At 39.8% G+C, this 17544-nt stretch overlaps 2 protein-coding genes across 3 annotated transcripts in view; one reads left to right on the forward strand and one right to left on the reverse strand.

Moving 5' to 3' along the window:
- Positions 1–6475: 6475 nt before the first annotated feature.
- On the forward strand, positions 6476–12551 carry ccni2 (cyclin I family, member 2). The gene is made up of 5 exons (XM_063488493.1): positions 6476–6789; positions 7920–8076; positions 8521–8655; positions 9013–9087; positions 9628–12551. Exons 2-5 carry the CDS (start codon positions 7963–7965, stop codon positions 9790–9792), a joined length of 489 nt encoding a protein of 162 aa, XP_063344563.1. The 5' UTR covers positions 6476–6789; positions 7920–7962; the 3' UTR covers positions 9793–12551.
- The window catches only part of septin8a (septin 8a), a 35904-nt gene continuing 30911 nt past the window's right edge, over positions 12552–17544 (reverse strand). The window contains exon 10 of one of the 2 annotated variants that reach the window (XM_063488491.1): positions 12552–12825. In XM_063488491.1, the coding sequence (XP_063344561.1) occupies positions 12660–12825 (166 nt within the window). In that variant the 3' untranslated portion in view covers positions 12552–12659. Of the gene's footprint in view, positions 12829–17544 lie in introns of both variants that reach the window. The other variant, XM_063488490.1, reaches the window with a different exon arrangement.

Consider the following 17544-nt stretch of genomic DNA (forward strand, 5'->3'; position numbering starts at 1 on the left):
TGATCAGAGCAGACAGCACTCAAACATCACCGAAACATCAAGCTAAACATGTAGAGTCTCCTTCTGCTTCCCACTTAAGATCCAAGAAGCCAAAGCCAGCGTACCCCTGAGGCTCTGTAAGTGTTTTCAACTCTTGTACAAGCACTCCGGCTTAACTCCCTTGTGATTTTACTATAGCACTGCATAATTACATACATTCCTTTAAATTAAAACTGTGTTAAAGGCAAAAAAAATATTTTTACTGGGTTACCCAGATAGCCTAAGGTAAATACTGATGTTGTCTAGGGAAATTGTTATTACTTCACTTGACAATTTGGGATTATTGGGTAAGTCTAATCTATTTTATTTATTTATTCATGAAGTGAATCTATAGTCTGTTGCAAGAAACAGGAAAATAAATAAGCACAGATATTTTTTAAAGTCCATCTAGAAATGATTTTCACATGCCTGAAAGAAATTATTGGCTTTTTTGTATGCAGGCTGTTAAAAAAAGACACCTCCTTCCAGACAGTTTTTTTTTTTAAGTAATAAAGTGCAAAAGTTCAAGCAGTCTGAAACTGAGAAATCAAGTGAGTGTCACAAGTTATGTGAAGTGATTAAAGCTCCATTGTTCGCTTGCTGAGCTATGACCGATGAAGGGTAAAAGAAAGGAATTTTGCACAAAAGAAATTAAACTTGATTAGTTCGACCTCGATTCCTGAATTTTCATATTAACTTGGCTAATACAAAGAAACAAACCTTTTGAAACAGACCTTGCAAAAAATCAGTCAGGCATCATGTTCTAGTAACTAAACAAGTGTTAAAAAGGAATACAGTTCAAGCCCATATCAGCTGATAGTTTATCTGATTCATATAGAGCCATATAGAACATTCTATTTAAGCTGCTGTAGCCAGCCTATAGTTAGTATGCATTTGCAAGCCTCTTTGCAACCCTCCTCCATGCTAGCTTCTCCTTTCCATGCTGTATCTGGCATAATCTGTCCTATCTGTTCTTGCTGATGCATGCTCTTTTACCTTTCTCCAGTCTTATGTCCTCTATGAATAAATGTGAAAAAATGCTGGAGGTCCAAGAAAGGAGATATGCTGCCAAATATAAATTACTGCATATAAAAAGAAAAACTGATTTTAAATATCACTTTCTACGTAGTGCAGAGGTTTATTTTGCTGCCTTGACCAGCTTTACATGCAAAACTATGATAAAACACAAAGTGTCCAATCAAGAGAAGCACTGAAAAAGAATGGTAGCGTTCAGAGTCTAGGAAGTGAAGATAAATGGGTAAATAAAGAGAATTACACCATATGAGGGAGATATAAATAAGTACTGATATGTGCATCCCCAGAATATATGTGTGCATAACCTCTAGATCTTTGCACAAACTCGCCACTCTCAGTTTAAACACTCAGAGCCTGGAGGACAAGCAAGATATATATATAAGACAAACACAGCCTGACTTGATACACTACATACTGTGTTCACTCTGCTAGTTACATGTTATGTCAACATGCAGATATGCTGCTTGCTGTGACTGTTGTTTCTTATCAACATTCCTGTCTTCACCTTGGTTCAGACACATTGGTCAACTTTGAGACGACTGAGAGGAAAAAACAAACACTTGCTGCCCGTGGTTTGTTGACTGGTGTAAGGTAAGGTTTACCTGGTGTATAAATAGACAGAGAAGGTCTAACGCTTCATTTCTGAGGTTTTCCTGACAGGAACCACAAGCACAGAAGCAGTCAGGAAACTGTGAGACACAAATGTGTTCTCTCCTAGAGCCGTTGTGTTGTTTGATTTTCTCTAAATGTGAGCGCAATTTTACCTCATGTTTGAAATATTCCTTTTATGACTCTATCTTGGGAGAGTGTGCTTATGTGTTAGAGGAGAAAACTGGAAGACCAACAAAGATATAAGTATAGCATGATTTTAGGGTTTAGTTTTAGGTTACTAAAACTTTAACTAGCTGGAGACACCAACAGACTAAATAAACCGAACAGGAAGGCTGACTCTGTAATTGACTGTTGATTGGTGTTGATGGTTGGTTTTTTGTAGTGATTTTTGGTAGTTGTCATTGGTAGTTGTAGTGGTTGGTTGTTGTAGTTGGTTGCTGGTTGTTGCTGGTTGTAGTTTATTATTGTTGCTTTCTGCTGTTCGTCGGTTGTAATTGTCAGTTGTTGTTGGTGGTGATTATTGCCAGCTGCTGCTGTTGGCTGTTGGTATTGTATCATTATTCAACTGCTGAAATAAAAGAATTTGTGAAATATGGGATTTTGTGTTTTCCATCAAATTGTATTGTAGTTGTATCTAAATGATTTAAACAGCTGTTAAAAATGTACTAAAGTTTCATTTGAAGTGAGGGAGACACTACGTGATAATTTCATTTGCTCACTGAAGATCAGGCTGAAGGCAAAAAGGCTGCTGATACAAGTGTTAAATAAAGATAACTGCAGCACAGCCTCTCACAGTACCATTAGTTATTGGCTAAAAAACTGATTTTAAATATAACCTGTCATTAAACACAGGTGTTTGCCTTTATGTACAATTCTTCTATAGACTTGATTTTATGGCAGCTGAACGTAGCAACAGAGTAGCAAATAAAAAGAATGATATGTGGCTGGTTTATGGGCTGAAGTGTGTTTAAACAGTAACTTAAAGCACATAGCAAGTATTTTATTTCTTCATGTGAGAGCAAGCACTACTTCAAACCGGTTGTCTGGGTTTCATATCAAAAGCAGGCTGCTGGATTAAAGAACCAAGCAACAAAAACACCTTTTACTGTTTTCAGTGTTTGGTGTCGTGGTTATTGTTGCACAGCATCTTAATTTCACTTTTTCTAAAGGCCACACAAGGTAATCTTCCTGTTCAGAGACATCACTCCCAGATCTGACTAAATGGGAGCAAAAGGGTCAGAAAACAGTCACTCCAAATAATAGTCTTATCATCCTTCCATGGTTGGGAGACTGTATGAAATGCATCTTGGGTGCAATTAATCAAATTCTGCTGCCAGTGGTGACACATTGATGAATGCTCCCATGTTTCTACTGGTTAAAGACAAAGGTGGAAACAAAAGAAGCACATTTCTGTGTGATTTCTTACTGTCACACAAACAAAACATACATCTTTATACTTCTAGAGACTCTGAGAACCTTGTATTGATTTATTCAGACATTTGTTTCTTTCTAAGTGCTTGTTTTACTGTAAAAAGCCCCACATAGGTGTGATTCATCATAACCAGATAAAACTAGAGGTGAGCTTTTATGAATTCTTATAACCAAATTTTCTACATATTCTGAGGGCGACTGAGGTAAACAACCTGCTGTAAAAATAATATTGAGCAATACTTAGTATGGATTGCAACATCCTGCAGTGTTGCAATACCAACGATGGGGTTTCATTTGTTTTTCTGAGGTTGGCAAAAATTTATGTAACAGGAAATTTCATTTGAATGTGGCATTTTGATACCTGCATTCAGGCTATCGCGTGCAGCAGATTTGCGGAAGTTGCACAGAAAGTCAAGTATTTTTTTATGTTTTCCTGCTATGGTGCATGATATGGTATAATATGTGGTATGTGTGTGTGTGTATATACATTCTTGAGCACCTTTATGCATCTAAATCAAACTCTTGAATTTTTTTTTAAATACTAGTGCATTCCTAAATAGACTGCTCAAAAAATTAAAACAACATTTTCAAAAAACAATGGGAAAAAAAATTACCATGCTGGATATGAACTGGGTCGGGAAAGAAAGGATGCCACTGTGTCACATGCCTCCATACCACGTCATTTGACAGAAATGAAAATTATCAGTCTGTAGAGGCCAGAGGTCATCCTGTTCCTCCTTGCACAAAAGAGCAGATATCAGGCATGCTGATGGGTTAAGGAATGCCTTCCATGGTCTTCTCATAGAGTAACTGCCTGTCTCCTGGAATCTCCTCCATGCTCTTGAGACTATGCTGGGAGACACAGCAAACATTCTGGCAATGGCACGTAATGATGTGGCATCCTGGAGGAGCTGGACTATCTGTGCAATCTGTAGGATACAAATATCACATCATGATACTGACCTAGTCAAATGCAAAAGTAGTGGGGGGGGAAAAAAAACAACAACAAAAATGTCAGCAGCCTCCAAGTGTAAAAGCATTTCTGTTTTGGGTGGCTATCTCTTTGTTGGCCCTTTAGTGCACCTGTTGTTAATTTCATTGACACTACAGCAGCTGTAACAACCTCCTCTGCTACTAACTGCCCAGATCAATACGCCAGAAGTTTAACTGACTTGATGCTGCACTTTGAATAAATGTTCCTTTATTTTTTGAGCAGTGTATTTATGTTGAAAGGGTTCATAATGGCGCATAGCAGTCAGTATACACTAAAGCATGTATATATTTGTAATATCATTTGCTAAGCCATCTTTTCATTTTGATGCATACCAAATAAGGCTTCCGTCTCACATATATAGTATTTTTGTATATTAAAAGCTGAATAGGCTTTAAAAACAATCCAGTGACGGCTGGGCTCTGTGTTTTTGATACAGAGAGATCAAATTCAGCTCTACTATATGGTGCTCCACTGCCGATCAAGCTAATACTTGATAGGCAAGCTAATACTGCTGACGTAGCACTTCGCTCCTGCCAAAGGAATGCCAGTGCTTTAACTAGAAGTGGTTTATGTTTAAGATCCCAATTTCAGACTCTCCTTCATTAGGCTAAAGCAGCTAAGCTATAAGCTCAGACAGCACCAGATTAAACAGTGTTAAACTCAGCTAATGGCCCCTGTTGACCACCCCCAACACGTTGCCTCTATGCACACAACTTAAAAGCAAACAGTAAGACTACACATGGCTACAGACTTGAGCTGATATAAAACCTGTAGCTAGTTCGCAAGAGTAATGTGATTGAGGGAAATTAAAATCCTAGATGCACATTTCTCTCCGTGGTGCATGAACTAACATTCATTTCAGCCATCAAAAAATGTTTAATGCTACAGAGAACTGTAAGTTTCGGGCTTGTGGAAAGAATTTCAGGCAGATTAGATTTCAGGTTTACAGATTAAGAATGCAGGAGTAGTCCTAAAGGTAAACAGTGTCTTAGCGGTACATTACCCACAGTATTACCAAACAAAACTTAACACAAAGAAATTACCACATCGAGACTGCTGCACACTAAACCTAATGTTTGTTGTTCAGGTGAACTTTGATGTTAGTGAGAGAAAGGTTAACAAAACTCTTCTTCTTCATCTGGCTGCTCTCTTTAGGGGTCAACCATCTCACCCAATCCCTAGTGTCCTCCTCTATCACACCAACCTTCTGTAAGTCCTCCTCCTTCTCGCCACTTCTCTATGGTCCTCTTTTCCTCCTGCCTGGCAGCTCCATATTCAGCACCTCTGACCTGAGAGAACAAGGCAGGACATATAGGTGCACCAGCTAAGTCAGATAAAAGGGGGCACAACCACTAAGAGACTTAAAGGCATATTAAATTTTTTTTAATAGATTAGTAAACGAACCGGAAGACAGTTAAGGGAAGCTAAAATTGGGATGACACGCTCTGGTTGGTTGCATCAGATTAAAATCTAGCTGCAGTGTTTTGCACCAGTTGTGGGCGAACAATACATCGTAGCAGGTCTCACCACCATAATGTAAACCTTCCCTTTTACTCTTACTGCTATCCCTCTCTTGCAAATCAGCCCTGAGACTCATCTCCAGCCACACCACTGTCAAACTAAAGATTTCCTCTTACTTGCAGGCATACATATTACACATGTGCTTTCTATCCCACAGCTATACAAAAGATCTACCTGAAAAGGTCCATCCATCCATTTTCAGACACTGAGACCTCCTTGTCTTTATCTTCCTGGCTACCTCCTCCACCTCATCCGGGGGGTGGGGGGGGCAAGGTGTCCCACAGTCTGCCAAGAGAGAGGTTTTCCCTGAGGCCTTCCCTCAGTAGGACATGCCTGAAACACCTCACCTAAGAGGCATCCTAATCAGGTCCCTGAACCACCTCATCAAACTGAAAAGGTCCAATTGTAAAATCAGCCACAGAGTTGTGAGGTTGCAGGATCTCACAGCCCTGTGGGGAATGAGCTGTATCAAAGGACTTTGGGGGGGGAGGGGAAAGAAAAGGGACAGGACCAGTAATCTAGCATCCCAGCAGTGAGAAGAGGAATGGATGGGATTCAAACACCCTGCACAAATGGAAATATTTTTCAGGTGGAAAGAGCGGCTGCTGTTCATCCTTCTGCCTCTGAGCAGGAATGATTCCCACACAGGATAAACCGAGAGCAGCTCCTTATATTTCAGCACCTGAGCAAACACCATCACTTTCCTGCTGCACACAGCACAAATCTTCCATTTCCAGAGCGAGCTCGCCCATTTTGTGTGACGGGTCCCGTATGACTGACCCACTAACACATTTCTGTTTATCAGGCGGCGTTACGTCACGCCAGTGGGCGGAGTCTAGTCGTTCAAAACACAGCCTGCCTTCAAATTCTGCCAGATTTTTTTTTACGCTTCCCACCTTTTTTTTTTTTTTATTTTGCTCTTATTTTACAGCCACCCTCAGCTTTTTCGGTACTCGGCGCCTTTTTCACTTTTTAAAATTTTTATCTGCTCTTCGTATATAATGCGGTGGATCTCCGTGTATTTTTCCCGACCTGGTTTTTCTTCCGAGATTGACTTCACGAACAGCATCATCCTCTGTTGTTTGTTTTCTGGATGCTTTCGATGGATATGGATTAATTTAAAAGCCGTATAAATGCACCTGCCGTCGGAGAGACACTCGGCTTTTAAAATCGCAGAGGTAAGGCTGTGTGAGAGCTAAAGTGGAAGGTTAACGGGAACGAATTATACGGGAACAAATGTTTTTGTTTGCAGCGGCAACTGTGCAAGAGGCTGCAGGAGCAGCTGCGGGGCATTATCCCGCCTGGAGCCCGTCTGCGCTGTGCTGCACGTACTGCACATCAGAACAAAGTCCATACTTTCAAATGATTTCGAATTTGCATTTTGTCAGCAGTGTCGAAGTCTGGGAAAATGGCGTTATTGTTGTCGAGCAGACTTGAGCGCGCAGTTCATTTCCTGCTTCGCTTCTTTTTCTGAGTAGAGCAGATTGTTTACCAAAGCAGACTAAAAACCGCGGCTGCAAATTTCGGTTTCGAGCCAATACCAAGTGAGCGCAGGCCCAGTGTCACCGATACCAGAACCGATGCTGATGCTTTAACCTTCTGCAGGCAATCTCATAAGTACATTTCAGTTTTTCTACGTGATGAAGAAATGCTGCTGTAGTAAATGAAATCCATCTGTAAGCACGACTGTCTGGGTTTAAACTGTAAGAAATGAATGTGGAAAATTACAGATTAAACTTTGGTAGCTTGTTGCCCAGACTTCCCTCTAATTATAAAACTTTCTTTTTCTTACTATGAAACATTTTTTTTAAAAACAAACAAACAAAAATTCTAAAGTAGATGCAGGAAATTTTGTTATTTAATAGTTGTAATTAAACATGTCATGTGACCCTGCTGAGGTCTTTATTATTAGGAAAACCTATATATCCTATGAAAATACTGTATTAAATAGCGGCATTTAGACAAATGTCTCCTTTCTGATTAATAGGAGAAATATATTGAACTTGGGGAGTAGAAACAAGGTCAATTATCAATCCTATCCATTAGTAGCAATCCAATACCAATACTAGCATTACTGTTGATACTGTCGATATTTGGATCGATTGACTCATCTCTACTGTGGATCGTGGAAATCACATTTTTGCACAAAACTGGTTCGTATTTAAAGAAGTTGAAACGTTTCATCTTCCTGAACGTTACTAAGCTGCTATCATTTCTTCTATTAATTAAATTAATAGAAGAAAAAGAATGTGATAGCTTCTTAAAATCTCTTGCCTCTTGTTTCACCCAACCCTCCCCCCACCATCAGGTGTGTGTGCCCTGGGTGCAGCCTGGCCTGTGCTGTGGATGTGATGAAGAACCCAGGAGCTGCGGAGAGCCGTCGGCTGGACGGCCTGCTGGAGGCCGCTCTGGTCCGAGAGGCTCGCCTCTGGAAGGTACCAGTCTTCAAGAATGGATGCATCCAGGTGAGCCAATAGTTGTTAGGGGATGCATAAATATAGGGTGTCATTTTTGCATTTTCAACTTGAGTAAAGGTGTTTGTTTTGTTTTTTTTTGTTTTTTAAATGTTTATAAAGCACAGACATTTTATAGGCAGTTCAAACCTTTTTTTATGATATAAAAAATGGAATGATGCCAACAGGAAAATCAATTTTGATTCGGTCAGTAAAAGGAGCCATTCTTATGACAGGAACCAATAAATCTCTTCATCTCAAAGTAGTTCAGCTGGTATTATAGAAAGGCAGCCTGTCATCTGGTTTTTATGTTGCTGTCATTGTGCCTTAAAGTGGTACCCACAGAAGAAACCTTACAGGTTCTGGTTTGCGCCAGGTTGCATTTTATTCTTTCATCTAAAATGTAGTTCTTTGCACATGTAAATCATTAATCTGTTTTATCCTTTGTCCGCTCAGGGCGCTGACATCTCTTCATCCCAACACCAAGAAATGATCCTTTGGCTTGGAGAAATGAACAGGCTGTTTCATTTCTGTCCAGAGACCTTTGCACTGGGAGTGTGTGTCCTCAACCGTCTGCTGTCTACTGTGAAGGTAGACAAAACAACACATGATGGTGGTGGTGTCCGGCTTTTGGTTTACAGCTTAATTTGCCCAGTAACTAAGGTTTACACTTTAGAATAATAGGTTCTGTAGTTTTAAATTAAGCTGCAAATGCAACCACAAATTCAAAGTTGCATTGCGCACATTTCACAGCTAATATTCTGTGTGCACACTCTGAGGGGCTGTTAGTTTATTCAGTGCTGCAGGAAGAAAGAGGTGAGAGCGAGGCAGATCTTTACTGTTGCAACATATCATGTACTTAAAAGTTATCAGTTGTGATGTTTGATTTAATTTCCGCGGGTCTTTCTTTATGGAGGCAAACTAAACAAATCCTTTTGTGTTTTATAGGCTCAAACAAAGTACCTGAAATGCATCGCTTTTACCTCACTGGTTCTGGCTGCCAAAATCAACGAGGAAGATGAGGTAAGAGCAAGCTTTAAGCTACAATGCAAAAAAGAAACCAAGAGTTTAAGGCTCAGTCACAGTAGAGTAGTAGAGTTGTTTTTGTTTTTTCACAAAACATTGCAATCAATCTGATACAGTCTACACAAATTACCGCAACTCCTCTGCAACACATCTCTTTTCAGCAGGAGACTAGCCAACTGTATGTATTCTGGTAATATTCTTGCAGCAACTATGTCACTATTTATGGAATTTTCAAAACTGAGGTTCTGACTGGACACTTAATTTAGCATGTAGATGGCAACAGAATTGGATTTTCACCGATTTATCACAGTTAATTGCAATGTTATTACAAACTGCATGTAGTTGCAAACTGATAGCAGACTGACTCCGTCTTATTGCCGTTTCAAGGCAAAGGCGACAAAATCACAAGTTTGTTGCACATGATCGCTGATGATGATTTTAAAAATACAAATAGAAAAAAATAAACACCCCCTGACTTCAGTGGATTTTCAAAACATTGTTTATTCATTTCCCTTTTTGTCTGTGTGTGTTTAACAGGTTATAGGCTCTGTTAAAGACCTGGTTGTGCAGAGTGGATGCAACTTTTCAACAGCGGAGATTCTTCGCATGGAGAGGATCATTCTAGACAAGCTGCACTGGGACTTGTACACCGCAACACCCATCGACTTCGTTCACATAGTAAGAGAGAATTCAGCAGATTGACAAGCAGACAGAATTTTTTTTTTTTTTTTCTTTTTTGTAATCTGGACCTGAACTCGAAATGCTTCATGAATTCAGGTCCTGGTCTTGCATAAAAACACAAGTGGTACAAAAGCGCACATAAAACTGTCATGCTTGCATCATGTTTGCTTCAAGATGGCATTCACAAACCCTCAGACCTTCACCTCCCCCTAAAGTAAAGAATTGGTCCTCGTAGTGATTGTGCATTTATTTGATATGACTCAATGTGCCTACAGTTATATATATTAATATAACAAACTCCATTCAGTTGATAAAGAAATCCTGCATTTCACTAAAAGCATATCTGGAAGGCTGGATTGTGTTTTTCATCATGCCACTTTTTAGAAATAAGATTTTATTTCTTTATTTTTAATGAGCAAATGCAGATTTTAAGTAAATCCTCCAAATATTTAAACCAGACATTTTTTTTTCACTTTCCTTCTAATTCATTGGCAAAGATGACATTTAGTGATTCATAGACAATTAAATTTGTCCATTGCAGAGTAAACAGATGAAATAATTCAACTTGGAATTAAACTTGACATTAAAATAAAGCTTTAGTGCCACTTTGTGATCTAAAGATTTGACTTGCAGTCTCCATAGTGGACAAAATCAAGTTTTTGTGTTTTTTAAGTAAATACATCAAGCGTTATGAGGCTTCTCTAACACAGAAGGCTGCATGTGCAAGCTGCAAGCAAAGTAACATACGTTGCATATCAGGCCAAGGCACTTCTGACTAACCCTGCAGCCTCGCTGTGGAGACCTAAAAGATGAGCGGCCAGGAGGGTATAAAGATCAAGGATCTCTAAAATTATATCAGGGGTAACCGCTCAAAAGCTTCGTGTTGTGTTTACGGCTTGGATCTGTGGCACTACTTGTTAAATCTTCCCAAGTCATTGCCTGAGGAGGTAACAACTCTGAACTGTCAACAAACACACACACACACACACATTATTTGGATCCCCCCTCGTGCAGTTGGGCCTCGGGCTGTATTCATAATGCTTTTAAGTGAAAGTCAAAGAGCAAAAATTCACGGGACTGAGGTCAACGTCTCGTCTGTGAAGGTGCTCTAAAGAAAAATTTTTTATCCATGTGATAGAAATAAAGCGGGTTGTAGGCCAGAAGCTGGAAGCTTTATGAATACAGCCTTGACAAATGGTTAAACTGAATTCAGCCACATGCTTTACGAGTTTTACCTACAACTCGTGATGCACCCTTTCAAATGCTTCTGACTTTGTAGAAAAGTTAAATTTTGTTTTGTTTTTTTTGTCTTCTCATGGATTCTGACTCTGTCTCAACCCACACCTCAACGACCACCAACATTCCCAACAAATGTATATAACAGCGTTGTGATTCTGAGAGCAGTGTCGGACTTCTTCTTAAAGCCACCAACCATAAACTGTCCCCCCCAAAAAAGCAGTTTGGCACATTCAGGCTGAATCCCCACTAAACTTAGAAGAAAAAAAAATTGTCACTTCCCCTCCAGGCTGATATTTATGTCACAGGTTTACCGAGTGCAGTTCTTATTGTGGATCTGTTATTGTCCTAGCGCTCGACTTTTCAGGTATTACAAAATCCAAGACTTTTAAAATAAAGACATGATGTATTAATAAAAACTATAATAAAATAAAGACATTTTCTCTCTTTGTACTATTCAAATAAATACTTTAACTATACTTTTAAGTATGTCACAATTACATTCCCCCGGCCCTGAAGAAGTTTCCCTTCACTAAATAAAACTGTATTCTACCGTTGTCTACAAAACGACTAACAATAGACTCTATCGATTAATTTGTCACAGACGCTCCACCATGACACTTTGATATGAATAAATAAGAGGATTTACAGAGTTTTCTTCGTGTTACCTCTCGTCGTTCTTCAACATCCATGTGAAACTCTTGGAGAAGCACAATCAGCTGTGTGACGCTAAAAACCATCTTTACTGCTACATTACCCTGAAAAGGACTCCAGAAAGAAGTGTAGTGGTGGGGGAGGAACTCTAGAAATTATATTGTGACTTTAGCGCCACACCGCTGAATCTGCAGCTCCAGGAACATCCCACTTTCTTTAAATCCCATGGCTTATATTTGCTACAGCGTAAAAGACGAAATAAAGCAGATGAACCAAACGCTATGTGACTAAATGAATGACGGGGTCTGAAACAAAAGCTGGATGAATGCATTCCTATTTTTTGATTCTCGGGATGTTCATCTAAACCAAAAGACTGAGCCAGCTTATTCAGCCTGTACTCACTGGTTTTAGTGAAGCAGATTAATTTAGTTTATGTTGCTATTTGGAAAAACTGAAACCACCTTCTTTTTCCACTGAGCCCCAACTCAGGTTTGTCAGTTACCTCCCACAAACGGTAACACAGAAAAGCACTGCACGTACAATACGATACAAACGAGATTACAATAAGCAGTCGGACAAAGAGGAGGGGGGTTTGGCGGGCTTCATTAGCAAAACCTGCACTGCTAGAGCTTCAGGTTTGGACCTCTACACTCACCTTTGATGAAGAGTGGATGATCAATCGGCAGATTGATCACGTCTTTGTTGGTGAGAAATTTGAGTAAAAGGGATGAATGATGTGCAGTTAAATGCACTAGTATACTTGATATAAATCTAGCAGGTTAGGAGTGGGCGATGGGTGGACAGACGATGAGATAACAATGACATCGTTATGCTAACATTTTGGTCTCGATTATGTTCTTTCCTCCCGTTGGTCCATCCTAGTTCCACGCCATGCTCGTCTCCGGCCACCCCCACCTCATTCCGTCCATCGGTCTCGGATCCGGTGTCGGCTGGTACCCTGCAACGGACCCCGGTGTCCTCCCCGTTGGGCTGGGGAATCAGAAGAGACCTCCCGGCCTCCAGGTGGCGTTGTGGACCAGGCAGGTGCAACACTGTATGGCTTGCCACCAGCTTTGGCAGTTCAAGGGCTCCACATTGGCTTTGGCCATCATCACTTTGGAGCTGGAGGCACTCACACCCGACTGGTTCTCCATGTTGACGGATCTGCTGAAGAAAGCACAAGTAAGAAAAAGCGCCTGCTGCTTTCTCTGCGTTAAACATCTTAACGCAAGATCTTTAAGATATTCAGGGATTAACACATACTACAGCCCAACCAACAGTTTCATGTATTCTGCAATCAGTGGTTGATTTTTAGCTCAAGTAGATTTTACCGCGCACGTGATAATGGAAAACATAGGCGAAAACTTGGACAGTATTGGTCGGTTTGTTGACCTCATGCAGACAAATGTAATATGTTGAAAATCTAGCACTTTCAGTCCATGCACTCCATGAGTCATAGCAAAGCAGTTTATCTCAAAATCCAACTGGAAAAATCCCAAAAGCTTGCCCATAGCTGTAAATCTGCAAGCTGCTTTGCAACCCTTTTTTTGTTTTTTCCCTGATCGAATCAATGTCATGTCGGTCACTGATGTCCACTGTGCTCTCAGCTTTTCATCTATGCATAAGAAATAAAGCTGAGGCCATAGGACACAGCCATAATGACAAGCATTTGATCGTAGGAACTGTTGCACGTCAGGTATTTCTATTTGTATACCACCAATTCACAAAAAGCTTAGCCTCAAGATGCTTTAAATCCTAGAGTATTGGATTGAACTCTTATTTGCTGCCATGTCAAATCTTTAATTAGAAAAGTAACTTATTAGCAGTAACCCTGGCAACAAGCCTGTACAGGAAGTAACTAACAAAATGTTTAAACGCTATATGTCTTCACTGTTTGTATTCTGTCGCAATTTCCATTTAAAAGCATATGAACACACCAAAGTCACAAAGACTTTCCTACTCTGGCAGTGGGACCATCTGAAGTATAATAGACTACAGTAGAATCAACAATATAGTCTGTAGGCCATCATTTACATCATGCTTGTCTCTTCTTTTTCTTGTTAATCTCACACACATTCTCATGCTTCTTCTTGTTCCCATCTCCCAGGTTGACAGTGCGGAGTTCATCCACTGCAAAGAGGTGGTGGACGAGTACCTGCACAGCCTGGAGTTCTCCCTGACAACCAACGCCGTCTACATTTTCGACAGCACTCAGATCCAGGAGGAAGAGCGAGCCCGAAGCCCCACGCGGCACTTACAAGAGTCCAGAAGGGGCCGGGGCGACGGAGAGCAGGGGGACTCGGACGAGTATTACGACGGATTCAGAAATCTGTATAACGAGGAAGCGACTCCCGGGGCAGAGGGGAGCGATCGCGACAGTTCGTTTGAGCAGGAGGACATCTCGTCGTGCCCCCCACTGCACCCTGCCGTCAACTAGGAGGACATTTTATTCACACCGCCCACCTTTCGTCCACAAGGACATTGTGGGACCCAGATGCTCCTCGCTAACCATAACATTTCAAGATTTTTTTTCTTCCAAAAAGAGTTGGCTAATGTAAAATTTAGTATTATTTTAGTCTCTTCTTTGCACTTGTCCTTACTGACTCTGAAGGTGTCAGGATTTTTTGGGGGGGGGTCTTATTCTGATCTTGTGGCTTGTTCTTGGCAGCTGAGCTGAAGCTGTGGGGAATCACTTACGTTACCAAAATTAGATTTGAATGTTTCTCTTTAGTGCAAAGTTACTGTTCTACCTGTAAAGGCCTTCTTCCCCTTACTTTACAACCTTCTTTTGGTCCACATCAACCCCAGATTTTGGGGGAGTGTTTGGTTTTTTTGGTTTGTTTTGGTTTGGTGTTTTGTTTTTTGTTTTTTTATTTATTTATTATTTTTTTTTTATTTTTTTTTTAAGGCCTGTTTATTTGCTTCTTTTCCAAGTTTGACGGTGGCCCCCCCCCCCCCCCCCCGAGCCACACAGCACTTTGATATAAAAAAGCTTTTTTCTTTCTTTTTTTATACAAATAATTATATATTTTTAACCTCTTTTTATTATTTTAATCTTAACTCTACTAAAGTTTTCCAGTTTTGTTAAATGTTTATTTACCCTTTTATTTAGAAAAGTTACATTTTTACTTAAAAGCTTTATTTCATGACTTAATTATGCAAATGTTTTTATTAAATTAAGTTTCAGCCTGAGTTGGTTTAAATTATGCAGCTGTTACATATCATATCCGAGTACCTTTGGGAGATTGATTCAACACTAGAGCAGAATAATAAAAACAATGGTGATTTTTGACAGCATGAGATTATCTGATTGATGATGCAGCATCAGTGATAAATTAGCAATATTTTTTTAATTATGTACTGTATGATAATCTGAGGTTGACCTATGGGATTATTCTTTCCTCTGATGTGTAAACTGATGAAGGCTGATGGATGGAAACGCAGCGTCTCTTGAGGAACTTTACCTCCACCGCTCTACCAATGCTGGAGAGACTGATCTTTGATTTTATTTTTTTTGTTTAGGTGGCTCAAATTGTGTTGAGTCTCAGTAACATGATCTCTAATGTGAACAGGTTATTTTCTCATTTGTAAAGTCTGCTTTGATTCATCAAGTCGATCTGGACCAAGCAACACATATTCCTTCAGATACTGAGGCAGCTATATCTTATTGTTTTGTCTACCATAGAAATAAAGCTATGATTTCAAAAAAAAACCTCATTTCCTGATGATTATTATTATTTTTTTTCCCCCCAATACCAAAGGTCAGCAGCTGGTTGAAGAAAACTTTATGAGACTGAAAGGTTGCCAGGGTCTACCAAACAACACTGTCTGGTCTGTTGCATGTATACAGGTAGACTTCATTGTAACCAGTGTGTACTGCAGCGTGCAACTGGGGAAAAAAAAATGCAATTGAATAAATCTGTTTGAATATATTAAAAAAATAAGAAATTTGAGTCAACACATTAGCTCAATGCCAGTGATGTGGAAAATGCTAATTTGCTATTAAGGAAAACTTGAACCGCATTCATTCCTAAAGATGTCTCCTATGTATACAAATGTTAAAAGACCTGTATTAGCCGAATATGTTTTTGGTTTTTAGTTTTTTACTCAATTTTTGCTTGAGATTTTGTCAATTACTGCATTTGAGAAGGATCAAGTAGTTTAATATACAACCTCAATTCCAAACAAAGTTGGGACGGGGGTCAACAAAAAGCTGGAAAAGTCAGTGACACTAAAAAGAAACAGGTGGTGAAACATTTTCTGGCTAATTGGTTACTTGGCAGCAGGTCAATAACATGATTGGAAACTGCATCCACAAACTGTGGAATAATGTTCCTCAATATAAAATTGCAAATATTTCATTGCCTACAGTACATATTATCAAAGGATTTAGAGAATCTGGCGAAATCTCTGCGCACAAGGGACAAGGCCAAAAATCAATATTGGATGCCCAGTATTTTCAGCGCAGTTAAATTATGATTTCCCATGAATGTTCTGAACTTACTGGAGCCTCTATACATAATTATGTAAAGCAGTTTCTTTTGTCAGAGGTCTGTTGTGCTTGTTTGTTCAGCCACAAAATTTGAGCTCACAATCAGTCGTAATTAAGTAAAAACCTTTTATCTCGTCAAACCCCTGAAATACGTCATGCATCTCAGCAGCTATCACCTATCTGTCACTGGCTTTGATGTTGTGGCATGGAGGCTGTCAGGGTGATTAGCAGTCAGCTTTGTTGGCAGAGTGTTAGTGTACTAAAGCACAGAGAGGAGAGAGCTCTGAACATATTGTAGGGCTGAATGAGGTCTAGTGAACTCTGCAGGTGGTAGACGGAATAATACCAATGCTGGCAGATCCTTCACAATAAACGGAAAACCGTCTCAATTACCCAATAAAATATCTCAGATTATTATAGTCTGTGTAGTTTTTCATTGATAATAAATATAGCATTTATATATAAATGTAGAAAAGAAATGCACTTATACCTGTTACATCATACAGCAGCTAGTTAACACTAGTGACAGGAAAAAGGGGGATGCCCCTGGACTCATAGCCAGATCTGTATTCATAACATGACCATATTAGGATTTCTGCCTTCACTGACATCACAGTCTAGCATAGAAAAAAACCCACAAACTGAGTGTTTTGTGCAGTAAAAATACAATATACCTCATCCATCTGATATTTTGGTCATATTCAATACGAGCAAGCACCTCTGTAAATTAAGTTGCATTCAATTAGAAAATGTTATTTATTGACAGAGAATGGTGGACGGAGTGAACAAAGATCCCGGTCACTTTTATGAGCCCAGTTGGTGGCCCAGGCAGACGCTCACAGAAAGCAGCAGCGATGACTGAGGTTGATGAAGATCCACCTTTTATGACCCATGACCTCAATCGGGTGGTCAGGGATCCCTTTGGCGAAGAAGTTACAGATGGAGTGTCCAGAAAAGAAATCTGGAGAAATTCTAAATAATAAAAGAACTGAAGTGGGGAAGGAACTGGGTAGGATGTGGCCGGCGTCAGCTCGTACGGGTTTAGTAGGGTGAGTTTACTTTAATCGTTTGTCATATTTTTCTTCCATTAAGATAGACCTGGACAGGAATTAGGTCAATTTATACAAGCCACTCTGTTCCCAGTTACCATAGTTTATATTTTCATACTGGAATGATGAAAAGGCTGAAATACAAACTGAAGGGAGGACACACAAATTGCATAAAAGGTCAATGCATTTCACATAAACCTTTTCCAAGCTCTCACTCCTTTGACAAACACACAGCCACACCCAACAGAGGTGAGCAGCGATGGTGAAAGCAGGGAGGATTGTGTGCCGAGCAAACAGCACTTTGTTCTTCAATTAGAGATCGCTACACAGGAAACACTGCCT

Source organism: Pelmatolapia mariae, linkage group LG10_11 (genome assembly GCF_036321145.2).
Source record: "Pelmatolapia mariae isolate MD_Pm_ZW linkage group LG10_11, Pm_UMD_F_2, whole genome shotgun sequence".
NCBI lineage: Eukaryota > Metazoa > Chordata > Actinopteri > Cichliformes > Cichlidae > Pelmatolapia > Pelmatolapia mariae.